Consider the following 27,683-nt stretch of genomic DNA (forward strand, 5'->3'; position numbering starts at 1 on the left):
TAGCATTTTATTACCTGCCTGAACTGCCTACTCATTCATGATCCCAAATTTGGCTGCTGTGGAAGTCATTACTCAGTTTTTAGTTGTAATAACCCTATTTGAGATAAGTTTCCAAAAGTTTGCTTCAAATCAGTGCCCCAAATCTCCTGGGACCTACTGTAATTTTTTTTTTTTTTTTTTTTTTTTTTTTTAGAAATGAGCTTGTTGCATTTTTGTTTTAAGGCTGTTTCTGATGTGATGTTAAAGAGTGGTTTGCTTAGAACAAAACTACTTGCTGGGTTCCCTCCATTCTTTGGAATAAGCAGAGAATTACTTGGAGGGTAGGTACTCCCTACCTCCCTGCCTGCAAGGTACTCCCTTGGAGGGGAGGGTGCCTGCAGGAAAGAACTGTTTCAATAGTTCTTTGTGCCCTTTGGTCTTGTGCTCAGAAAGTATGTATTCCCCACTGAGACTGACTACATCTCGTTTTTGTTGGATTGCAGACTCCTGTGGATTGTAGATTAATTCCCTCCATTTATTCTCATGTCCTAGAATGAGCACCAGAGAAAAGCAAAAAATTACTATTTCATAGAACTGTTTCCTTTCCTTTCTGGAGGAGTAAGTACAATTCACTGGAGGTAGTCACTGTGGAGAAGACCTTGCCAATATGGATACTACTGGATAGAGAAAGCAAAAATTAAAATGCTGATGTGGAGAGGATGTGGATTCCCCATGTCTGTAAAACAGAACTTTATGGGCAACTAATCCTTCTCCACCTAAGGTTTACTTCAGAAAAGCACACCTAAAGGTAAACTCTTTTGAAGAATTGGAAGTCAGTTGTATTTCCTTAACCATAAGACATTTCACTACATATATTGCTTTGAACTCTGCATTCTTGACACCTGCTAAGGGGAAGCGAAGAGGAGCTTTCTGGTACATACCTGTTGCTCAGAGGAGGTTAGCTAAATTGTGTTGAGCTGCTGTCTAAATAACTGTCAGAAAAATAATCTAGATATGGAAAGGAGCATAGGCTTGTCTTCAGTGTGATTCCCTTCCCTTCCTTTACAGTCTCAGAACTTAAAATAAAGATCCAATACTTCAGACTTTTGCTCAAGTGCATTGTCTTTCAACTATACTGTACAGAAAATGAGGGAAAACGTGTTGTTAATGATAGAAGGGAGCACTGACTGTGTGATTAAGTTTTTTTAAAATATTTCTTTTTTTTTTTTTTTTTTTTTTTTTTACTTAAGTGAAAAAAGTCAGTTGTGAATCTCGTATTTCCTCTTCCTCCCAAATTAATCTTAAGAGGCTGGTAGGTAAGATCTATACAGTGGTGGTATATACTTGAGCAGAGTAAAATCAAAGTGAAAGAAATCATTTCATGAGCTGCATAAAGAAGAAGTAATAGAATTATGATGTGACTCGGATCAAGAAATGAACCACTGGAAAGAGCTCTCATGCAGAAAAGTTGACTCCCCTTGGTTTTATCTTTGCTTGTCCTGTGTTGTGTCTCTGTAGGAGCATATCAGAACAGGATAGGAAGGTTTTCTGGATTCAGCTGATCCACGGTTGTTGCAGAGATACTAACTAACTAAGCTGACACACTGTTTTGCACCACCACTTAGCTGCTGGAGTTCTTTTTCTGGCTGTGGCTCTTCATCTTAGGGTACAGGAAACCAGAGCTATATTCAGAAGGTAGCTCTACTCCTTGGCCATTGCTGTATGTTATTATAATGCTGGGTATCTGGGCTGCAGATGGTCTCTGGTGAGACTCTCCTTTTCTTAGTCCAATACCATTCAGGCTTTCACCTGTCTAAAGCATACAAGGATTTGAGAGAGATAGAAAACACAGATGTCTAAAATGAGATCAGATTGCAGCATCTATGAAAAAGCAATGTATGTTTAGATAAGCACTTTGACAATCCGAACTAATGCAAAGCCAGACTTAAAGGATTGCGGAAAGGGTAGACCTGAACAATTTTGGAATGTTTCACGAGTACCTTATGAGAAAACTGTTGCTAAAGAGGTTATTAAAGCACAGACTTTGCATTTGCTACTTCAGAGTCTGGTCATCTGTGGTAAAAGACCAGGCTAATAACAGCACATTCATCTGTGAACAAAAGTGCTGAGAATGTGCTCAAAGAGTCTATGAATTCAGTGAAATAAACAGTTCCTACATTAAGAAATTGAGATAAGCAAGGTGGCATCTGTTTAGGTTCATCATGACATGGAAATTTTGAAAGGAGAATCAAACTGGAGAAAAGAGTGAAAACTGGAATTGCCGGGAAGGTTTATTAGCTTATTTTGACAGTAGGAATGCTAGCTGTGACTTGCACAGGACCAAAAAACAAAAGTGTTAGGATGAGGCTAGCAATAGCTTGTAAAGATCACTACTAACAAGGCAGAGTTAATTTAAGATGTTTATATTACACTGTGATTAATACTGCAAAGATTAAACTGTCTAGCTCCCATTTTGCTTTCATCCAGCAACTATTTTCTCTTGTTTCCTCATCTGTCAAGACTCAAGTTAACTCACTTGGGGAAGATGTCAAAAAAATATCAATATAATGTAGTTCTGTTACATGGAAGAAAAGAGAAGCACTGGGACAATCCCTTACTGAATAAGTGCTATGGCATGTTTCCAAAACTTACCCGAGTTTCATGCAAGTTGCATGTTTTAATTGGTTGGCCCTACCCAAAACAGAGAATATTGAACAGTTAACAATACCAATTTATAAAGTAGTACTTTCCACAAGTCTATGGCTGTTTCAGAAGGACTGCTATCTGAATGGCGTATCTTCCCGTCAGTTATTTATATAAAATTTGGCACAAAATTAGGACTTCCATGATCAACTAAGGAAATCACAGACAGACCTCCTCAGGGAACCTGCTGAATCCATGAAAATATTGAAGTTCCTTGAAGAAGTTGGACTTAAGGGGAACTGTGTAGTACATATATTCTCCATCAATCTCTGATTAATTTCAGCAATACATTCTACCACTTGCAGCATTTTTTTTATATTCCATTGGGAGTATCATCTTGTTTTTGCATCTCAACAAATGAGTTAATTTAAGCTCCAAGAGTGCAAGAAAATGTAATTATTTTTTATTTGCTCAGTTAGACCCATGGCAAATACTAAAATAACAACTCTTACAGCAGGTGTAGCAGTGTACTCTGTGACATTCAGATCCACCATGGATATGTCATCAGAATCTACAAATGTCTGAAAGAAGAACACAGGAAAGAAAGACAAGTGACATACAGGTACGTCACAGTAGCCATCAAGTTTGAAATGCAAGGAGTGGGGGAAAAAAGGGGACAGCAGAGGACTGAAATGTAGCGATAGACTGAGGACAGCTTTGTTTTCTCTCTCTCTCCAATAACTATATTTGTTCATTTAGAACAAATGGGGAGACAACAGAAAGATAAGTAACTTGCACACTGAAAAGGAATTATTACTTAATACAAACTTAAATAGAACCCTCAGGTGCTAAGTTCAATACAACAATGCCAGAAATACAACGAAGACAGATGGATAATGAACCAGTTAAGGACCTTTTACAGCCTCAAAGTGTTAATTCATAGGTTATCCCCATCTTCTAGGCAGGAACATTCATGACAAATTATGATAAAATGTGCAGATTAACCTACCAGTTGCCTGAGAACTTAGATGTCACACAGTCTATTACCTTCTCAAAAATCCCAGAATCATGGCTTTTTGCTTTAGGTTTGGCTCTCATGTCACTAGTTTGATTTGTGTCTTTTACCATTTCATAGGAAAACTGTCTGCTAGGAGGTCTGGAGATCACAGTGGTAATACCAGTTTCTGTATCAGTACAGCCCTAAAATGGTACAACAAAAATAATCACTTTAGGTTCTGTAGACTTCCAGCCAATTTGTCCTGTGAAAATCAGCTTTACTTAGACGGAAATTACAAGAGGGACAGACATTTTATAAAAGACATTTCACAAAAGCTGTGTCATGTGCAGCGAAATAAAGTCTTTTGCATATAACTGGTACAAACAAAACTATCAAGTCTTTTAAGTCTAAAATTCAATAGATTTCAAGTACTACATGTAAGAAATGAAAAGATACGCAATGAGCTTGGCAGTAATATGCTGAAGTAAGATTACTATGATACAGTGGGTCACATAGGAACAGTGGTATGTTATAAAAACCAATATGTTCTGTGAAGTACTGGTAGGAGCATGGCATAGAGGAGAATATAGCTGTCCCCATTTACTCAGTACTAATGAAGTCTAACATGGGTTGCTGTGTCCAGTTTTGGGCACCTTACTTGGAGAGAGCATAGATAAACTCTCTCCAAAGAAGAAAATAAAAAAGAGGTGCAGAAAAACATGACTACAATGGAATTGAAGGAACTGGTCTGTTGAGCCTGTTTTATGGAGAGAGAATCCCAAGTGAAGATGCTGTAGAAGAATTTTAATACATAACAGACTAATTGCTCCAAGGAGGATCAGGATCATTTTTTCTGTATAACTCTGGGGAATGAGAAGGGGAAGGAAAAAAATACACTTAATTTGCAACAGTGACAATCAAGGTTGTATTTTAAGAAGCAGCTTTCTAACTACTAGGGAAGCAGTGATGAAGGCAATCTACAAAGTGAAATGTCTCCACAGAAGGTTTCTAAGAAAAGGTTAATGAAATATTCAGGAGGAAAATTTAAACATAACTTTCCTGCTGAAGTGCAAGATGTTGGACGAGAGTATTTTCTGCATCCAGGTATAAAGTGGGTTAGTACTTACAGTCTCATTTGATTGAACTGTAAAATGGAAGCAACTTTGTTTTCTAATCACCAGTCCTCACGTGTTGCTGAACTTATTAGCTCCTTCTCTTTGCAAAGAACTTTTTGAAGGCATAAAATAACTTTGCATCCATAAGAGTATAAAAAGATAGTTTAGCAGCTTATGCAATCCCTAATTATATTAATTATAGTTTGATGACCAACTTTGACATAGAATACATGGCAGCATGTATATTGCCTTTTTGCGCTGTGAATGCATGTGTAGAAAGCTTAAGCCTAGTTGATCTAAATACGGTGTAGAAACAAAAGAAATTATTGGTGGGCATTGAAGCAGGTAATTTTGCTTGTCTGTTTGCTTTAAACTTGAGCCCCGTACTTCAGCTGACCTGATATTACTTGCTGATACAGGGAATTCTATGGTCAACTCAAAATGTTAAGGAACATACATACTGTTGTTAGAAAATCTTGTCTCTATTATTATTCTGAACAAAATAAAGTCTTACCCATGGCTTACAGAATATTCTAGAGTGAAGTATACCAATTGCTTGTTTTGTTTTGTTTTACTTGGGGTAATTTTTGCTGTCAATTCCACTGTTTTTCCTTAAATATTAAGAGTTGCTTTCCTGGGCAAATATAAGTGTTAAATTTTTTATAGGGTTCCTCCCTCCCCCCTCACTGATAGTAGGAACAGAGCATGTAGCATTACTGAAGGAGGCTGTCTGTTTTTTAAGAATTTTAATTTATCAGCTGATAAATTATCTTCATGCAATTTTTTATATTCCTGTGGACACAAAGTTATTTTGTACCTTAGAAAATCCCTTAGAAAAGTAAACAATTTCCAGTCAGTTCTTTGTAAGGAGTCAGGATTCACAATTAAAAATGTTTCACTTTTAATTAGCCAATTTAAAAACATTCAAGATGAATGGTGGCTCTTACCCAGAAGAATTTCATTTTGATTGGACTCAGAAGCTAAACAATACAGCATATAAAGAAATTGAAACACCACTGTTAAAAACTGTCAAAATGCAGAGCTTGACTGGATCTGATGCAAGGATTAGCTTGACTATGAAAAGAATCACTGAGAAAACAATGACCTTTTCATATATTTGGAAATTGTATTTAAAACAATTGCATAGAGGATACTAATGTGCTTCTAGTAAGCAAGAGAGAGCCTGGGACTCCAAACATCTCACTAGTTTCCAGCTGCTATGCAAAACATTTGGCTTCAGTTAGACTGATAGCAGTAAGCTGCTGTTTTCTGAAAAAAATGGTTTTGTAATGGATTTTTTGTTTTGTCTGAAAATGATGATTAATGGTTTTCCATATACAACCCTTGTCACCTTCAGAAACTATTATCTGTTTCTTTATAATCTTGCTTTCACTAAAAAATATTTCATTCACAGTGATTTCTTTTTTTGTATGTCCAGACTCCAAATCTGTGGTCAGACAAGCAGCATCCTAGAAATACAGTCAGGCTTTCAAGGATATTCCTACTACACGCCTCCCTCAGTTTCTAAAATTCCTGTTATTTCATCTTTCCACTCTTCCTTGAAAATTACAAAACACCAAGAATAGAATAATTTACATTCTGTTTTTACACTTCAGCCTTCTTTTACTTCTCTTTGTCCCTCTACTTTCTCTGGAGCTCTTGTAACAAGCAGTATAATGCATTTCATCAAAATCATCTGCCACTTCGAAGGACTCCATGTGAATTTTAATTACTCTGTAATTAAAAATGCATGTATGGGAAGTGTCTTCCTTACGGATTCACTGTCTGAGACAGAAGATAGTCGCCTTTTTCCTTTCTGTGGCGCGCTTATCTCGGAAGACTGGCTGGTAATGGTGAATCGTCTGGAGGAGGGATACCTGCTGAAAGACCGGGAGTCTTTAGGGGAAACTCTCAGCAGGGATCCAAGGCAGGGAACATACGTTGCAATGGCTGTTCTAATGGATGAGAAGTAGAACCAGTCAGATTTCCTTTGTTAGCACAAAAATCCAGTCACCATAAACAATGCATTTATTCCAAAAGGTAGACTAATGCTGAATGGACTGAAAAGTTACTGAGGGCACTAAAGAGTTTTCCAGATATCCAGTATCTCTTGTGCAATTACTGTGCAAGATCACTTATTCACAATGTTCTGTGGAATTCAAATTTATTGCTTTGCGGGGATAAGGACATCAAAATATAACTCTTCTGAGGGAAGGGAGCTATTAAAATGATGTTTTATCTGCTTTCAGTTTAATCAGGGCAAATACAGAATTCTGTCCCTTTAAGTGGAACCTTGCAGAAGTACAACGTAATGAATTATTTTAATCTTCACATAAGCAGCTATCCTAGCTTCCTTCTGTGCATCTGTCTGCCTGGTATCTGTACAGTTGTACAAAATGTACAGTTACATTAGAGTGTTCATTTCATCATATGCAGTGCAATGAAATTGTTTTGCTCTGCCTCCCAGTGTTCCCTACTTAAAAGTCTAAGTCTGCATGTTTTCTACCCAGTTCCCCAGTAAGTCTTTGTAAAGCATGAAACAATACTGTATGTTTGGCTTTGCTGCCATCCTTCAGATCCCACAGCCTGCATCTGCATTTGATATTGTAATGACCTTAGATGTTACAACTCAGAAGAAATACTATTTGAAATACAGAAACTTAAAGAAAGGTGGGGAAGACAAACAAAATAGGAAAGAGTTGGATTCTTTTATTGAACTGCATCTCTCACAAGCCTGATTAATTTTACAAACTGCTATTTGCAACACTGACAAATGTCATCTCCCATGGAGATACTTAAAAGAATTTTATGGTGCTTTGATTTGAGCAGGGGAAGGTCTCTATCTTCTATCAAGTGATCAAAAAGTACAGATCAGCATTCTCTAGCTCCCATCTGCACAGTAATTTGTTCCACGTACAAACTCCACTGACATTTATTTGTCATTGAGAAGTTTTTTGGGGGAGGAAGAGGCTATTTTGAGAAGGTAAAATGAGCAGGTGAAACAGAGTTCAAGTACTGGTCTCATAAGTAACAAAGTTACTGTCTGATTATCTGTACTGTATTAAATATAGCTAATGAGAGTAAACTCACCTGTATTTGGGGTGACCGATGGCATAAATGATGGGGTTGTGGATGGCAGAAGCTTTGGCAATCACAGCTGGTATGGAGTTCACGAACGGTGTTATGATGTGGGAATACCTAAAGTAATGCAAATACATTATATATAAATTTTTAGTAGTGAATTCTAGGTAATCTGTGCACAGTAATATACTGAAGAGACAATGCTTTATTGGTGCTCCAAATAAAGTAAAAGAGGGGATTCTGTATCTAAACAGCAAGTGGGCCAATTTTACATAGTTGGCCTGCAGAAATCAGCCCCAGGCTAATTGCATTTCTGAGAAACATGATTTTCTTGGTGTTTCTCTTGGGCACTGCCATGCTTTTCTACTAGGACTCAAGATGGGGGTAACCCCCATGTTGTTTACCCAGGAGTAAACAGTGTGGGACAGTTAGCCTGCGTACACATGAATACATGTTCATTGGAGTATCTGTTCCAAACTCAACAGATTAATCTTCTGAGTCAGGCTAATCTTCAGTAATGTGGAATTTAATGGATATGCAGAATGAAGCATTATCAGAAAAGAGAAATCTGTAACAGATATATGAATAAATCTGTTTTCCATTCAGACTTTATTTTTTGCCTGACCTGAACTAAAACTGAAAGGAAGTGTCCTCAGGTGTCACATGCTAGGCTTATGTGTTGCTGTGACATACGTATTTACAGGTGATGTGCCTCTAAAGGATAAAGTAATGACTGATTTTTATCTGCCATGCTGGTGTCGGCCAGTAAATTTGAAGATAACCTGAAGTAACCCATATATTTGTGGTCAGAAGAAAGTCAATAAATCAGTTTAGACCAAAATAACACAGGCAGCGTGTATCAGGCAAATTTTCCTTGCTGGAATGGACTTTCATTCCCTCTTGAGATGAGAGGGATGGTACTTTGGTGAGACTGTTGGAGAATTCAGCTAAGAGAAATAAACAATGGCAAAAGCCTTGGTTTAAGCTCACCACTCCCAGAAATTACAACTTTTATAGAACCTGGACACCAACAGTATTAGAGAGCATGATTATGTGCTAGGTTGGTATTCCAAAGCATCCCTTCCAAAGCATCTTCTAAAGGAATTAAATTTATTCATTACCATGTAAGCTGTTCTGTCAGAGGAGATGGTTTTAGTCCAGGACTGTAGCTACAGACTGCATATCAGATTCCCATTTGTGACAAACACTGATTTTATCAGAGTTCATTGTAATAAAAGTTAACATAAGGCCTCCAGGCCTGGTATATTAATCTCTGAAAAATTTAACTACGATTGCCTGAAAGGCGTAATTCAGAAATAGAAAACAAGCTGAATGGAGCTCTACTGCTCACCAGATGCCTTTATGAGCAAAATTTGCAAATGCTGATTTGTCAGATACTGTATAGTTATAAAGTTGGCCATTTGTTCAAGTATTTGTCAGTGTGAGACACGGACTAGAATTCAAGTTCATCAGGCACTTGATCTTCCTGAAGTAGATACTGAATCATACAGGACAGCCTGGCAGTTCTACATGGCTACAATGCTTAGTTTAAAGCATCTTCTGATTTTTTGAGATGTTGTAGAGTTAGTGGTGCTGCAGGGTAGCTCTTTTGAGTTTCTTTGTCTTCTTGCTCTTCCTTCATCTCTAGCTGGTCACACATCACCAGTGCTGAATACCCAATACCTAAGTCTCCCTGTGATGGGAGACAGGTGACACTGGATTGACTGTATTGGAAACATCCTATAGATTCAAGTTCCTGAGGGAGGAACTCATTTATCTCCATGGAGAAAATGTTTTCTGCTGCTTGGAATTGCCCCTCTGAATTTAATAGGAGGGAATCCTATTCTCTTAGGCAATATTTTTTCTTCTTAAGGGAAAGTTTTTAGAATTTAGGAAGCTGCCTTTCCCTGCATGGCCCTTTCCTTAGGTGTATGACAACAATCACCACCCTTCATCTACCCAAAATGCATCCATCATAAGTAAGTTTATCTTGTGTCAAGATAAGAAGATGTACTTGTTATTTCTGACTAGAAAATGACAGGTAAGTGTTTTATGCTGACATATGCACTTGAGTATTTCAAAATCTTTGCATTTGGCAAGATGTTCTAAAGCAGATAGTCAGGTCTGGTTTAGGAATGCTGAATTGAAGCACAGGAAGATGAAGAGGCTTGTTCAGTGTCACACATTAACTTGGGAGAAATATGCACGTAGAGGCAAAACAGCCTGACTTTCAACAAGCCTGCTTGTGCCTGGATTGTATTAACAGTAGTGTGATATCAAGCTATGTACATGCACTGTATTAATTATTGTGTTTCTGTTGAAAATACTGAACAAAATGCTGACCATTAAATAGATAAAGGACATGCTGAGATGATTGATATGTAAGATCTTTAGATCCAGCACCAAAAAGCTCCCCAATGCAAATATGTACTGTATAAGTTTGATGTTGCTTATACATGTAAAGAATTTCAGAAGTTTGATGTAACACAAGAAAATAAATGTATAAACAGAAGAAGTGGAGAAAAAGAATTAAGCCTCTTGGTGAGGGTACGGGGTTGCCCTCTTATGTTTCCGTTTTAGAACGCTAAATAAAATTTAGATTGTTCAAATGCCCTTGCATAGAAAATCTGCCTTTGGAAATCATCAGCATAATTTCTTATGTTGCTAGTAATAACCTTCCTGTTCTCTCTCCTTTTTTTTTTTTTTTTTTTTGTTTTAAAAGTCAAACTAAGGAAAAAATCATAGTCAGCATGTGCCTCATTTGTTAAATGTCACTCCTGAATATGTGTATGTTCTGAATGCACTTCAGGCATTAGAGTTGACAGGTAGCATTGACTTTTATCCATTGCACCTTTTACAATTTCACACTTCGTGCTTTCACTGAATGTATCTTTGCTGATACATTCGTAATTACCCGGCAAAAGCTACCAAAGCAACAACAGAGTATGGTGACCAGGAAATGACATAAAGCAAGATGACTATCAGTGCAATTTTGGCCATCTTCCACTCATTTTTCATCCTCTGATACTGTTTCTGAAACTCTTTATTTCCGTGTTTGCATCCAAATGTCTGAACAGACCTAGGAGAAATACACATATTACAGCAAAAAGGGAGGTAGGGTTGACCAAATAACTTTATAAAATGGGGAAACAATCACTCTCATATTAGTTCATGCTAAAAGTCATATGCATTTAATGTGTATGTGACCAGTTCCTCACAATTAAAATGCGCTTCCGTTGCACCAATTAATGGCAAAATTCCCATTTGCTTCAGTGCAGAAAATAGTCCTTTATTGAAAGTATTTCCAGATAAATCAGGAATTCGAGCTCACTGAGTGATATTAAAGTAAATACACTGGCAAAGCCTTTGCTTCCCTTGGTCAGATTTTGGATTCGTTATTCTCACTATGAAATTGCTAGATATGTGACTAGGTACGCTGAAGTCAATGGGACAGATTACAGATATTGTGGTAGTCACTCGCCTTAATTTTTACACCAGTAGTTTTTGTTTCAGAGGCCTATGATTAGATTTTTTACTTTCCTTTAGCTCTTTGTCAAACATGGAATTTGCAGTTCAATTCCATCCATTCTTCTGTGGAATAGTTGTTGATGCAATGTTACTAGGTGTTTCTGATAGCTCTTTGGTATTTCTTTTCAGAGTTGGTTAATCTAAATTTCTCAGGCTGCTACTCATATACTTTTCTGAATCATTAGTGAATATACTGAGTGGCTGTGGCTTAAATTCAGAACCCTGAATAATCCTTTTAAGCATCATACTTCTTACTATATTGATTATTGACAGAATTCTTACTTTGTTTCCTTTCTCAGTAATAGATATAAATTCAAATCGAAGAACTTTCTGATTTTCCTTTGTTAGGTTTTTTTTTTATTTTATTTTTTTAAGAAGCAGTCAAACTAAGGAATGGAAACTTAGACTGTTGGCTACTTACTTGTTGGCCTTCTTGATGGCCTCAAAGATAAATATGTAACTGTATATGATAGTAATCAAAGGAATGAAAAAGACAAAGCAGAAAAGCAGCATTGTATAGGCACGGACTGATGGTGTGAAAGTTATGTAGTCCCAGGAACAGGAAGTCAGCAGACCCTCAGGAACATATGCACCTAGAAAGAAGGACAGGAGAAGAGTTAAACCGTGACGTGATACTTATTAAATATTCCAAGTGCAGAAGTAAGAGAAGGATACTCAGAATAATGAGGGACTTAGTCCTATTCTCTTTGAGGGAAAAAGAGTTTAAAAGGAAACACAACTCTTCTTTTGAATCACCTCCTTTTATTTTCTCTTACTCTGTTGCCCTATTGTATTTAACTGAATCATCCTGTTTTAGTTCTGGAATATAATTTAAAACTCAGCATCGTCAAAAGGTGTCTCCAAAGCTTCAGTGCGACTTGGATCAGACCCATGTTGTTTTCCAATACCTCCGTTTCCTCATAAGTTGCTCTGTTCCCCAGGAGTGAAATAAAACTGATTGCAGTGGCTGCCTCTTTTTAAGTTCTGTAGATTAGGGAAATGTCTTGTGCAAAGAAGAGAGATTTATTATGCAGATTAAATTAGTTTTGTTGTGCAATAAAGTCAAGTGTATGTGAAAGAAAAATCACACATATGTAAGATTCTGCCCGAAATACAATCTCTTTAGAGAAACAGTGTCAAACTATTAATAAAGGAATTGTCAACAGCAATGTATTTTTACCTTTCTATTTTAATTTTCACTCTTTACAGTGATATTTTCTGTTGGACTAACTCTTAAATATATTGTACCAGATGTTCCCACATACATCTAATTATTTTATGAGAGGTAGTACTGCAGATACTATTAGATTCTAATTACAAGATAAACTTAATACCCTTCAAGTAATTATTCTGCATTCTCACATTAAGATTCTAGCATCTAAAACTATATACCATAATTCTCTTCTTAAATCTTCTAATTAAACTGAAGGCTGCTTCTCCAAATACCACAATATGTCTGCTTAGCATGCTGCATGTTTAAGGGGAGCCAGAATGACCATAACAAAACAGGAACAGAAAAATCAATTGAAATTCCACTCAGCAACGGAGCTTGTTGCAACATCCTTTAGGAAAATAAAAAAATTGCAATATTCTCACCTCAGTTGAGCTCGTATTTATTCTATTTTGAAATTAGAGAACATAATAATCGGCAGAGTTTTTAACTGACAAGTTCATTCTAACGTAGAGACTGAAAACTGATGACTCATGGAAAACGAATTAATAGTACTGAGACAGATTCAAATGGAGAAGAGTAACAAAAACTCTGTGTTATAAGCAGTAAGGATCAAGATGTTGTAAATGTGCTCCAATTTCCATGCATAAAAGTTACATTTACAAAAGCAAATTAGTTACCTATTTATTACTAAATGCCATTGTTACTGGAAGCCTTAGTGCAGACACCAATGGCTGTCTGGATGATGTGACCAACCCTTAGTGCAATTTGCCCTTCTAGAATACAGTCAAGATACATTGAAGACGTACTTGCACAAAACACTCAGACTGTATTCCTCTTTTATATGAATAAAGAGATTCGGATTGCCAGCACTCTCTTACACAGCACCTTTGGGAGGAAAGTCATCAGAAAAAAATAGAAATTTATTAATTTCACCTTTACTTCATATTGTTTAGTTCGACTCAACAGAGGAAGGTATGGGATAATAGGCAAACCCATTTTTCATTAACTTTGGCCATGATTTTATCTACTGTTCTTTATAGCATAAGTAAGGAGTTCAGGGAAAAGTGCCAGTGTGATATAATTTACCATGATATACACACTGTTTTTCTTCTGATTCGAGATCCTTGGTTTTGATATGTATCTAGCAATCTTCCTCAAATTGATTTATTCAAGCCTAACATGCAAGCCCTTAATTCACCCTTCTCCTTCACCTGTAACAGATCAGTCTTTAATCTGTCATTTCCCCGTGCTATGAGGCAAACAAACTTTTATTCCATTTCACTTACTCCATCCAAAGAATGGTGGGAGACTCCAAGCCAAAGAGTACAGCCAGACTCCTACCAGGATTATTAGTGCCTTCTTCTTAGACATCACTCCAATAGAAGCCAGAGGTTTTGTGATGACAAAATACCTGTCCAGGGCAATCACCGTCAAAGTGATCATAGATGTAATGCCAAAAAGAGCTCCGCAGAAGGCATACAGCTCACAGCCTTTCAATGAAGATAACAGAAGAAGCAGTGAAATTAATCTACCCTTTCTAATTAAGAAACCATTTCTGGGAGAATTCAAGTCTGTGTTCCCTATGAACTAGTGTTTTCTGAAATTCTTAAAGCAATGGAGCTTCAGTTTTCTAGCAGTTGTAATTCTGTTTCAGAGCTACTGTCTATCTTGCTAATAACATAATTCATGGAGAAAAAATTTAAAGATTTTGTTTGCTCATATTGCTGGAGATTATAAGATACTTTCACTCACTGGCTTCTGATGTTTCTAATGGGAACATTTCAGCAGTTCCATGGCATCTTGCTTGACTCCCAGTTTTACTTCAGCACCCCTGGAAAGAACTATTTTGCTTAACAATATGTGATAGCTACTTTGATATCATAGAAGCTACTTTGATACCATAGAATCATTTATATCTAAAGGCCAGCGTAACTGGAGTAAATATTTAGACTATAAATATATTCATGAGTTTGATTTTTTAATTATTCAAACAACGTAATGCTTAGAAGCCTTTTTTTAATGTGTTCAATTAGACACTTCATGGAAGCCAAAAATACATGTTTTTGATCATCTCTGATCAAAATAGCAACCTTACTTCTTTGACCTTCCTCTCTATCCATATCTGGTCAGGACGCAAAGACTAGTCTTCCACTTGCTAAAGCTGTGTAGGAAGATGTTCCACAGGCTTTTTTGCACATTATTGAGCATGACTTGCTAGAACTGTTTGATCTGTACATACATGTCCTATATCAAAGATGAAAATCCCACTCTGTTGAAGTCTGCAGAAATTTTGCTATTGACTTAAGTCTCACTAAAATTTCAGCTGGGTCTGAGGCCTTTCTGCGGATGGGTAGCCTTCAACCTGCCAGATCAAGGGGTGGGTTTTAGATTCTGGAGAGCCAGGAATGAGAGAAGGATGATTCAGCAAAGTTTGATTGACATGCATTGCATTATACTCACTGCACCTATAAATGCTGACAGAAGTAGTAGATGAGGGTTAAAACCCAACAATAATAAGAAGGAGCAGCTTTAAAGATTTGTTACACTTTGTTTTTTAAGAGACAGCTGAAAGAGTTAATAACCATCTCTCCTCATCTGGTTGAATCTCTTGAAACAATCTTTCATGTGATACTGGCTGTTTAGATTATAAATAGGTTTGGGCAGGGAACAAGGGTTTTTTTCTAAATGCTCACGAATTTTTTGGTCAGACATTCTAGTCGCTGTTGTCATAAAGCGATGACCAGCTATCTTTTATAAGTTATAAATTATCCCTGATTCCCACAAGAACATTTACTGAATGCACAGAAAATGTTCAGTTAATATTTTGTTGTGAAAACTCACTTTTGTGAGGCCTTACAGTGAAATTCCCTGAGCAAGTTACCTAGAGAAGCTATTAAATTGTATGTTGGGAGTTGATACTCCTTTGTTGTAAAATTCTGTCAGTAACTGAATTATGAGATTTCTGGGAAAGAATGCTGGCAATATGGGACTAGTCGTATGTGTCACATTACCAATGCCTGCTTTTTATCTCATAAATGTAATTTTCCTCTCCATGGTGGGAATGTATTTATTGCCTCCACACAAAATAGTTCAGAGAAAGTTCTCAAGTTTGCAAAAATGAAGTACCTGAGGACTAGGAAATACTTTATTAACTACTGTTAGCATAAGAACATACTAATTTCTTAGAAATAGTATATACAGACCTTTCTCACCAAAAATCCAGCGTTTGTGGAGACTGTTGGTGAAAAAAAATGGAGACTGTGTAATGGACATCAGGAAGTCACTAACAGCTAGATTGATGATGAATATGTTGGCTGGCGTTTGAAGGCTCCTACTCCTAGAAAGAAAAGATCGTAAGGAATGTGGCTAAGCTCCATTGCCCAGTTAATTATGTTGTTACTCTTTCCTGTGAGCCTTGGAAGGTTCACAAATATCTAGGCCCACTACATAACAAGCTAGAGCAGAGTGCTTCTCGTTTCTCTAGCAAGAGAACACAAGCAAGGCTCAATTTTGTATCTTTATACTCCTGTGTGTTTTAGAGGATTGCTTTGATAACCAGCTCAGTGATGGGGATAGACCACATTGTTCTTTAAATATCCTGACCCAGTGCACTGCATGTCCATGACTAACAGGAAATTAAAGTTGATGTACTCTATGGATTTACTGGATCTGGGTCATGCTGAGCTGAGGGGGAGGGAAGGGGGCTTTTCCACTGCTGACAAGATCAGCAGTGACTTCCAAATACAGGGATTAAGCAAGCTCACTATGTACCACATCAGGCATTTTGTTTTATATTAATTCTTCTCCACAACACTCATTTTGCTGGACCAGACACTGACTTTGAAAAGAGCAATAGCCAGCCTTTAGTGTATCCTGTTTGCATATTTTATTCACAATGGTAGAGTACAGTGCCTTAAAGCATACACATACAAGCTCACCTGAGAGCTCCTCTGGGTTCAGTATAGCTTTCTAGCTCCTTTCTCAAATTTTGTCTTAGATACAGTTGAAAAGTATCAAAATAAATAATGGGTTCCTTGCACTGATCTGTAATCAGTAGGTCTATCATCCCCCAAGTGTCAGTTTAGGAGAAGGAGATAGTAGTAGTAGATGCTTAAGGGGGCGCATGTATTTGTTCATTAGTCTACAGAGTTATTGAACATAATTCTGTTTTAGGTAGCTGTCTGTCTCTTAGAGTTTTGCCATTATTTAAGACACTTCTGGTGTCATCATTGCTTTGCTATCTGTATCCCTTCTTATATTCATAACATCCTGAAATAAAAACAAGCCATTCTCCTCTGTGTCCTCTACTGGAACTGCAGCTGCTGTGACTGGATTTCCTGTTTGGGACCAGCTGGAGAACTAAGCTACCCCATGTACTTTGTCCTTCTCTCACATACCTAGTCTACATGCCAGCACCGTTTCTGTCCTGTTTCATTCACACCAAAGCATTGGCACCTACTCGGAATGCACACACTGTTTTCTGTTACAAACCTAACAGAAAATACGAGATTGCCTGGGAAAAGTTGCCACTATCTCATACTTTGTAATCTACTGTTTAATTCACCAGATAAATACAGCCTCTCGACCAAGATTAGTTTGGCCCACACCCCGGGGATTTAAGCTAACACAGTAAAAGTTATCATATAATTGTTATTATTTAGGCTTATTACAGTAGTGCCTAAAGACCAATCAAAAAGTAGGGCCTCACTGGCCCAGACGTCACGTAGGTGATCTCTGCCCCAGTGCAACAGAACAGAAACCAGATGAGTGAATAGGAATGCTGCAAATATCACATTGTGGTCAGAGATCAGATTTCCTTTGGATATAAAAGTTGGGATGTGGCTTTAGTTAACAGGAAGTAAGCAAAAAGGTAGTAAATGTGATGGAAGTTCATAGCCAGTAAGGGACAGAGGGAGACAGAGCAAAGGAGAATTAAGTAATGTGTCTTTTCTATGTAAGATAGAAAAGTCATGTGGAAGAGGCAGGAGCAAAACATCCCATCAGTCCAGTGCAGAACAGCCAATAGTTGAAAGTGGACTGAATGTTTTCTGTTGACTCCTTTTCTGTTGCTTGGAACATCTGCATGGTTCTTCCTCTGTTTTTCTAACACACCATGGTTAATGGGAAGAAATCAGAGTGAAATGGCAGGTTGTCACTTTTTTCCTGGAGAAGTATCTCTCAGTACATTTTGCTATGATGGCGTTCTGCAGTGCATTTGCAGAACACAGTTACAATGCTGTTAAAGCCCATCCATGTGAGTGCTGAAACAATACCCGAACAAAAGAGTTACCTGCAGAAAGCATAGATGACCAAGAAATTACCCAGAGTTCCAGTGATTCCCACTGTAAGAATGACTGCTCCAATCGTGTAATGGGCATGGTCTGGGACATCCACTGTTGGAAAGGCACGAGGAACATCTTGTGCGGTCATCTTCTACAGAGTAAGCAAAGATTCACAGGTACTGTCAGACTTGACTGAGTAAGCTGGCACATGCTTCTTCTCAAGAGGAGGAAGTGGACAAGAATGGCAAAAACCAACAAGCAAAAAAGGTCAGAATAAGCAAATTGCTTTCAAATTACATTTATTGTTGATCATCTCCCGAGAATAAATACACCATCAGCACTGCAAAGGTCAAAGGGTATTTTAGATGTTTACTGTTGTTTAGCCTTTTGGTGAAGAAAACCAGTATGTTTCAACAAAAAGAAACAGGAATATGGAAGAGAAAAAGAGAGACAGAGGGGGATCCTTTGTGTTGCTTCTGACATCAAGTAATGCCATACTTAACAGCAAGTAAATTTTCTGCAATTTTCATTTCAGGAAAATTTCTGTACTTTTGAAGTGTGATTTCTGTTGTCCTCTCTGTAGTCCTGGCTAGACTTCTCAAATTAAGTAGAAATGATCTATGTATAGATATGCATTTAATCCTTTAGAAGTATGCCCGTTTTGTTTCTCCCATTGAATAACTAACACTAAATTGCTAGTTGCCCTCGAGACTTAGTAACCAAAAGCCTGACAGCATTAAGCAAGTCTTACAAACTAAATTAACAGTTAGAAAAACTAAAACACAAAAGAATTTTTATAAAGTAGCTTGTGTCTTTTATGTGCAAGTTCTCTTTTCACTCTGGACAGAGTGAACATATTTTTCTCTCTGTGAAGTTTGTGATAAAGCAATGATGAAAGTTTGATGAAAGAGTTTGTGTCTTACCTGTTAATGAACTGTTCTGAAATTCACTAGGCAATTCTGATGACTATAGCATTTTAAATAATAATAGTTTTAAAACATTTTCTTGCAAGTGCCAGGAGTCATAAAGACTTTTTAAACCAAGTGCTCCCAACTGAGTCATAAAGCAAACAAGAAGGCTACATGCAGAAAGCAGGATGACCTGACAGAAGTGGAAGAGGACGTGGGAACAGCTGCCTAAACTGTCAGCATTCTGCTGCCTGTTGATACAAAGTAAGGCAAGGAGACTTAAACACTCACTTCCGTGTAACTGCCACCATCCTACATGTGTCTTGGCATCAGCTCCGACCAACTAATGCCATGAAAAATATCAAGTCCACTCCTCATATATTTCAACAGACAAATCTCTCTTCTTCATAACCTGACTTTTCAGGATGGCAGTCACTCTGGAACGGCATGCCATGACCGTTGCCCATAACACAAACCTGCAAGCTGCGGCCATGGCATTTCTCACCTACTGAGCTGTGAGAATCACGCCACGACTGAGCAAAGCCCAGCAGATATTTTGGATCGTTTATAACCTGCTTAGTGTGAATACTGTCAACCTGACTTGTGGCCTAGGATCTAGGACAAGCAAATTGCCTGTCTGTGCCTGTGCTAAGCTTAAGTCATGCTATGGAGGTGGCTATATTCTTTCCAATCACCTGTACTGGCAGATGGTGCTACAACTATCCTCTGTACCCATTTCTAGGAGAAAGAAGGTTGTTGGTAGTAAAGGAAGAAGGTGCCTAGAAGTAGATTTAAGGTTTTACTGTTTCACTACAGTTGTGTTAATAGCTTCATCTTACCATCTGGCTCCGCTGTTAAGGTGAAAGTCAGAAATGCCTCCTGTAACAGCCCAGTTATCAAAGGACATGGATATTTTCAGACAACGGGCAGACATAACTTCTGAGTAAATCTGTGAGACTGGGTTGAAGTAAAGCTAATAGACAGACAATATTTAAAACCAGTGTAGCAGTTGCATGAGGTGGACCCCAGCAGTGTTTGGAATTCTAGAAGAGATTTTCTTTGCTTGTGTCCTGAAGATGGACCTGCAGCAATCCTCAACATGAATGTGTTCCTTGGTTCCTACATTAGCAGGGATGAAATACGAGACAAGTAGTCTGATCTTAGGGAAAATGTAGCTGTGGCAGTTACTATACTTGGAGCAAAATGTTACTATTGCATTAAGGCTAATATGTTAGTTGAATGACAGAGCCATGAAATCTATTGTTGAGGTTCCTTCAGCAAATATAAATTGGCCGCACATCATAAACATCAATTTTGCCTAAGTAGAAATTGTTGTATTTAACCTACTGCCAGTAAAGTAACATAAAATCCCATGTAAGTGGAGTGAAAGTCTGAGTTAAAATTGTTTTAAAGAAATGAGATCAGTTGTGAGATCAGTTGCTTTTTGGTTTGGAGGTTTTTTACTTAGCCTTGTGGCTGGAACATTTTTTAACTGCTTCTCTACAGAGAATCATGATTATTACTGGAATGGAGATTTCTAGTGTTTTCAGAGTATCCTTTCAGCTATCCATTTAATTAGAACTGAATCAAGGTAACAGAAATGAAGCAACTAAAGAAGCTTGTTCTGGGCACAAAGAACACATTAAAAATGGCTTTAATATGAACTATATTTGTGGAAGACTCAGAACAAATAAAAATTAGAAAGATAAATACAAATATAAAGAGAAGTCACAATAGAAGAAAAGGTTATCGAAAGGACAGGAGAAGACTTTAAAAGTACTTCAGGAGTAAAACAAGTTCAAGGTCAACAGAAATGTCAAATGTTAAGAAAATATAGGAACAATATTTATACTGGAGGAATGATAGGACATAAATAATGATAACAGATGGAAAGAGAAAAGGTCAGTGTCAAAGAGGAATAGATTCACATTTTAATGTGGACTTCTGTAGGCCTGGGATTTTCACCACAGGGTCCAATGCTGGCTATTCTCTAAGAAAAAATAAATTCAATTATTAAAAACAGTCATTTCAGAGTTTTTGTTGGAAATAAAGGTTTCATTCAGAGCTCCTTTAAGTCAATAGAAGGGTATTCATTTACTCAGAAGGCATCAGAGAGGTCCTAAGCACGCCAGACACATCAGTGAGCTGTGTACATATAGCTTCCTCTCTAGAAGAAAACACGTATCTCTCTTGAGTTCATCCCTCAGTCTTCTAAGGGATAGGTATATCAAACAAAAGGAGGAGTAGAAAAAGTGTTTGAGGAAGTCAAATCAGCAGGATAATCAAGAAATCAATTTACAGTTCTTGTCTCTATTTGGTTTCAGTTGGTGGACAGTGCACTACAGCTTTCCTGAGCCAACAAAGATAACATGTATTGGAGGCAGTGGACTACTGGGTGCGAGTATACCTACAGGCTTACTGTGTTGAGGGTGGCTTGGACTACTACTAATTCTGTAGAAACAATTCCTTTGGAAGCACCAACTTCCTGACAGTCCGTCAGTGTAAATATTGCACATCTCTCAAGCTGCCAAACAAAATGGTCTTGCAAACTGTGGAAAGCATCAAGGAAGTAGCTGAAAAGTAATAAATCCCTTCACAGTCAGTATTGAAGGGCAGCTTGAGAACATGGACTTCTAGGCATGGATGGTATTTTAGGCATGCTTAAAAGCAGGTTTTGTAATATTTGGGGGTATAGATGAAAAGTAGCCTTTTGCTAGGACTGCAAAATAATTTGTGGCTTTAATCTCTGATAGGCAAGCCATTACAATTTTTAATTTATTTACTCCATAGTGTTGCAGAATCTGGTGGATAGTTATGTTTTGTTAAGGTGTTTGGGAGGTGCCACACTGATTCAGACCACTTGAGAGAACACTAGTCTGCCTGGAGACACGACTGAATGTTTTACAGAATCACAGAATGGTTGAGGTTGGAAGAGCCCTCTGGAAATCATCTAGTCCAACCCCCCTGCTCAAGCAGGGTCACCTAGAGCATGGTAGACAGGGTTGCATCCAGGCAGGTTTTGAATACCTCCAGAGAAGGAGACTCCACAACCTCCCTGGGCAACCTGTTCCAGGGCTCCGTCACTCTCACAGTAAAGAAGTTTTTCGTTAGTTTCGGGTGGAACTGCCTGTGGTTCAGTTTTTACCTACTGCCTCATATCCTGTTGCTGGGCACCACTGAAAGGAGTCTGACACCCTCCCTTAAGGTATTCTAGTCACTGATAAGATCCCCCCTCAGTCTTCTCTTCCCCAGGCTGAAGAGGCCCAGCTCTTGCAGCCGTTCCTCGTAGGGCAGGTGCTCCAGCCCTCTGATCATCTTCGTAGCCCTACGCTGGACTCTCTCCAGTAGCTCCATGTCTCTCTTGGACTGGGGAGCCCAGAGCTGGACACAGTACTCGAGGCCTCCCCAGGGCTGAGAAGAGGGGCAGGATCACCTCCCTCAACCTGCTGGCAACAGTCTTCCCAATGCACCCCAGGATACCATTGGCTTTCTTGGCCACAAGGGCACGTTGCTGGCTCATGGTCAACTTGTCATCCACCAGCACTCCCAGGTCCTTCTCTGCAGAGCTGCTCTCCAGCAGGTCAGCCCCCAGCTTGTACTGGTGCCTAGGGTTATTCCTCCCTAGGTGCAGGACTCTGCACTTGCCCTTGTTGAACCTCAGGAGGTTCCTCTCCACCCAGCTCTCCAGCCTGTCCAGGTCTCTGAATGGCAGCACAGCTCTCTGGTGTGTCAGCCACTCTTCCTAGAGATCAACAGCAAACAGCATCATCAACAAACTTACTGAGGAGGCACTCTGTCTTTTCATCCAGGTCATTGATGAAGAAGTTGAACAAGACTGGACCCAGTACTGACCCCTGGAGGACACCAGTAGCTACAGGCCTCCAACTAGACTGCAGCATTGAGCACAATTCTCTGAGCTCTGCATTTCAGCCAGCTCTCCATCCATCTTGCTGTCTACTCATCTAACCCACACTTCCTGAGCTTACCTGTGAGGATGTTATGGGAGACAGTGTTAAAGACAGAGCTGCAAAGTTTGCATAGTGAACAGCTATCTGGGAATTTCCTTTTAACCGTAGAGTCTTAGGAGTTGGTTTATACCCTAAAATAGGTTTATTATCCCTTTGAAATGATAATCTTAATGGAGGATATTTTTATTATTGAAATACATGTGTAATCCTTTTCTAAGTCCTACTAACCCTCTAACTATTGTAGAGTTATTGGCAAGAAGTTAGGGAGGTTGCTCCATATTAGTGCATTTCCTTCCAGCAGGTTTAAGTGTGTCCTTGTGGAACACTAGAAAAAGAAGGAGATAGCTAGGCGTAATGCATAGTCTGCCTTCTTAAAATGCTTGTAGTTCTGAGGACGTTTGGGATAAGCAAGATAGGCTTGTTTCTACTAAGTAAAATATAAAATGAGTAAATCTGAAATGGATGCCAGGCTGGAACATAGATAGCACTGTGCTGGCAAGGGATGAAGAAAGAGTATTTTCCTCCCTAAACGAGTGATTGTTTATCACCTGTAACAAAACAGCTAAAACAGAACTGAGCATGTTTTTAGTTATTCAGCACTGAGATTTACAAACTTCGTGTGCTTTTTAGCAGGTAGGAAAGAAATTCTTGCTAGTTGGATAAATATGTCTAAATCCCTGCTGCTCTGGTCTTGTCTGTGGGAGTAGCAGCACAGCATGGAGCCTTGCTTCATATTTATTGCTTGCCATCACAGCTGGTTACAAGGGAAGCAGAATTCTTCCTGGCAGGCTAATTCGAGGAGCCAGCCCACGTCTCTGGGAAGGAGAGCAGTACAGGCTCACATCTGTACAGCTATGCTTACACTTGGTGCGAACAGATAAGAGGTAAGTGTCGTTCAGCCCCAGAGAATATCCACAAAAGACAGAGCTTGTGTTTTTCCATGAAGCTTGTCAAGACCCTGGACATGGCCCTGAGAGCAAGTTGAAAGGGTAAAGCAATTTCACAGGCTAGGACAAAATCACTGATTGCTAAATGATTTGCCCAGGTTGGAAGTAAGTCTAGACTGGATATATAACCCAGGAATCCGGAATCCCTGATACCTGGATCTATTCTATCTTGGGAATGTGTTTCTTATATACCTTTTCCTAAAGAGAGTGTTTTTAATTAGTGACTTCAAAATTGTAAAAAAATCAAACGCGCTCACCTAGGAATAAGTTCTAGTAGAACGCATATCCATTTTGAAAGTCCTAGTCCTCCATCTCATGACATGAAAAAATTGTTTAAGTGAACATATAAAGATTGCAGTGCAGTTATTACTGGGAAAAAGAGTATGTTCTTTTTCAGATCAGGAAGAAAATCTTACCTTTTAATTACTCTTCTTTTGGAAATCTGTTACTGAACTCCTACTTAAAGTAAGAGTGGTGATGGCAGGAGCAGAGCTGTGCATGTAAATACTTGTGCTGAACATAAATCATGTTTAATAAAGCCCACTCCTCGCATTATCCCAATGGCAAGAGTATAAAGCAAGGTTTAATTTATATTTAAAGGGAAACAATAAATCCTCATGACATCGTTTTAAGAATTGAAAATATTTCAGAGCTGCTTCTGATTGACTAATTTGTGTGACAGTGAAGAGTCAGCCACAAAAAAAGACTAGAACGAGGGTTTTTTTCAGCTGCTTCTATCTGGACATTAGATAGACGTATCTTAACTGGGGTAAAAAAGACAAGAAAGGGGAAATAGAGACTGCTATGTCTCAGGGATTCATCTAGCTTTTCAACTGTAGTCAGTGGTTGTGCAGAATGACTATTTTAATAAAATACAGACCAGTTCCAAAAGCATCACAAGCGTTGGCAGTTCCACATTGACTTTGCAATGTAGCATGTCTCTTTGTTCTGGGTTTTCCTAGAAACACAGGTAAGGGAGTTGCTGATTTCAAGAGTGTGGCATATACTACTGAAGTTAGTGTTAGGCTTTTTACGTTATAACACATCATATAGCCTAGAAAAAAATAGCAGAAATACTGGAATCTCCTAGAACTTCTGGAGGCCAATTTTTGTACTGCCTACCTACAAGAGGCCTCAGACAAGTAATAACACTTATTTTTCTTCATCGTTCCTTGCTCTGATTTCTGAGCTTGCCTCTATAGACACTTTGTGATGACAGGCAGCACAAAGTGGAGTGTAATCCCACCTCAATTATGGTTTCAGCAGAATGACGCCAACTGCTAAGCCCCAGTTTCCAATAGGCAGCAGGGCTTTCCATGAATGATTTTTGTCCTGTTGAGCAATTTAGATAGCAGATTTTGTATCCTGGCTTCCGGATTAAATCTCATCCACAAACAACACATATTGCTTTCAGTCCTGAAACGCTCTTAAACCAATCTTTGTGTCAAATTAAAATGCAAGAGTTTGAAAAGAGAATCACTTACCTAAGGAGTGGAAACAGACAGCTAATATCCTCCTTCAGTAGAATAAGGAAAAAAATCATTTTGAATTTTACAATCTAAATCACTCTATCCCCAGAATCCTTTTCCATTTTGCTATGTATTCTCTAGTCCCTCTTCTCCCTCCCTGCTGTGTTCTGCTATCCTCTTTCATTACGTTATCTGTCTAATTTAGTTTGTAAGCTCCTTGGCTCACCACACTTGCCTGTTTATTTGCCTGTAGTACACTGCATATCCATGTTTTACTAAAAAAAAATTTTTTTAATATCCTTTTTACTATGCAAATAATGAAATATTTACTACTTTATTATAATTAGCATAAGCATCCTATATATATAGACTTCTAGAATTTTTGAAACTTGTACGGTTTTTGCAAATGGCCTCTGTATTATGTGGGTCATGCCAAAATATGTGGTGTGTCCTCACCAACATTTTAAGTTACATTTCAGACTTTACAAACTTTAAATATTAGCCTGGGTCTTTTTTTTTCTTCCTTTCTTTCAAAGAGACTTTCGTATAAACAGCAGGTAACAAAACTGTAACACTATACAGGGATACACCAGCAGGAGGAGAACTCCTAAATTCCTTTGGCTTCAGCTTTTGGGGTAGGATGGAGAACTTGAGTAGCCTAAGGAAATTCTGTCCTGATGTTTCAGTACAACAGATTCCCATCTTCATGCTCTCAAGGAAATTTTCTTTCTATTTAGTGTTTAGCAACTGAGAAAGAGCTTTGATCGAACTTACCTGGAAGAAAACTTTTGGAAAGCTCTCTTCTGTGACTGCAAATAACGTCTCGTTAACGTGTATAGAAGCGCTCCGCTGCATTTATAGGCTATTACAGAAATGACAGAAATTTCCCATCTTGAATAATCAAAAAAGAGACCATCATGTGTGAACTGCTAAAAAAAAATGTTTAACATACAAGAACATGCTGTTTTGATAGTTTCCAACATACTCAGTGTACTTTGACATTAAACATTCCTCTCTCTCTTCTGCCCATGTAACATTGCTGACAAACACTGCTTCTATGATTCTGCAGCAAAGAAAGAGTTAAAGGAATAAAAAGAAAGCATTTATGGTTGTTCATGTTGTTCATTATTGCATTGCAGCATTGAATGTGTACATGCATCTTAAATGTTCTTTTAAAGTTCTGTAAACACCAGCTTTACCGGCATTTACTTGAATCAGGTTTTAGTCATAGAGAACACTTACTGTCGGGGCTCTGAGAGGCAGGTCCACCCGTTTGTAGGCATTGGCTTCTGAGTCATTCCATGCATTGAGGGACTCCACAATTTTGGTGCAGCTGGGGTCCTCAGAGGAACAAGAGATCTCCCTTTGAATGCGCTGACTATTCATGCAAAATCTAAGCAACAGCAAAAAAAGAAAAGCTCTCCTCTGAACTCAAATCAGCCCAGCTTCCCCTTTTTGTGTGTTAAGCAGATTGTCAGATTGCCTTCTCTGGAACTATGGATCTCAATCCAGTGCAGAGTTTCTCACTGGAGCCTCAGATTGCGTCTCTCCATCTCCAGCTTAGCAAAGGGCAGCAGCAGCAGCTTCCATTTAAATATAAGAGCCTGCAGGGTCTGCACATGCCCAGTTGGACACATGTTCGATTCAGATTCAAGCTTCAGCTTAATGACATTATAAAACTGATGCTCACTTAGAAATACAGTTATCTTTTTTTTGCCTTTGACAGATTGTCTGAATTTTAATGCTATCACATTATCCCTATGTGAAGAGAAAGAAGGTAAAAGATTGATTTCGCTAGCTGTCTTAAAAACTAGTTCCTGCTGTCCATTTTCATGGTATTGGTGGATTAGTCTTTTGTGCTCTGTATTTAAAGAGGATGTTTCTGTACAGTTCTGCTGAAATTGCCTGAACTGAAATAGGTTCTAATGCTTAACAACGTGCTTGTATGCACTTCTGTCAGGCAGAATTTAGGTCATGCTCAGCAGTTGTGCACTTTGTAAAATAAAGAGAAAAAGTAGGAATAAAACCCACTGACATCTATCTTTTTCTGCCCTTCAGTTTAAAAAAGAGCACAAATATCCTGGGCAGAGAACAGCAAATAACCATTTGTTTCAAGAGCTGTCTGGGTTTTTTTTTTTTCAGTTGTGTTTAGCAAGAGCAGACATGAGCAGATTCTTATTTACATAGATCCTCCTGTACATTGCCTTCTGTAAAGGAGCATGAATTGCTGTAGTCCCAGCTGAAGGCCCATTAGTGTTGTAAAGTGAAGTTTAATTGAACTGCTGTAGAGAATTAGGCACAGAAAGTGGAAAAGTTGTTCTAGCAGGCACTGCAAACTGAATATCATAGTGTTTAAGCCTTCTAACCAAATATCCCTATGCAAGTTATTAGCTTCATTACTGTTGGTAATGAAAATAGATGGCATGAACTGCTTCCAGAAGACTTTTCAAAAAAGATTCTAACAGGAGCGGTTTTCCCTTGGCTCTGCTCAATTTCCCTTTTCATACACCTTTCTCTGAGTTAGCACTTGTAGTACCTGACCTTACATTAAGGGAAAGGGCCTTTCTTTGCATGAACAGGAGGTGTACCATG

At 38.4% G+C, this 27,683-nt stretch overlaps 1 protein-coding gene across 1 annotated transcript; it reads right to left on the bottom strand.

The window, feature by feature from the left end:
• Positions 1-1,600: 1,600 nt before the first annotated feature.
• OPN4 (opsin 4) lies at positions 1,601-26,477 on the bottom strand. Its single transcript, XM_062580247.1, has 11 exons — positions 26,334-26,477; positions 17,808-17,947; positions 15,721-15,854; positions 13,804-14,007; positions 11,765-11,936; positions 10,730-10,894; positions 7,825-7,932; positions 6,509-6,689; positions 3,670-3,822; positions 3,135-3,203; positions 1,601-1,792 (listed from the first exon to the last, which is right to left on the bottom strand). The coding sequence occupies exons 1-11, from the start codon at positions 26,475-26,477 to the stop codon at positions 1,601-1,603; spliced, it is 1,662 nt and encodes a 553-aa protein (XP_062436231.1).
• Positions 26,478-27,683: the final 1,206 nt, after the last annotated feature.

This window comes from Rhea pennata, chromosome 7 (genome assembly GCF_028389875.1).
Source record: "Rhea pennata isolate bPtePen1 chromosome 7, bPtePen1.pri, whole genome shotgun sequence".
Lineage (NCBI taxonomy): Eukaryota > Metazoa > Chordata > Aves > Rheiformes > Rheidae > Rhea > Rhea pennata.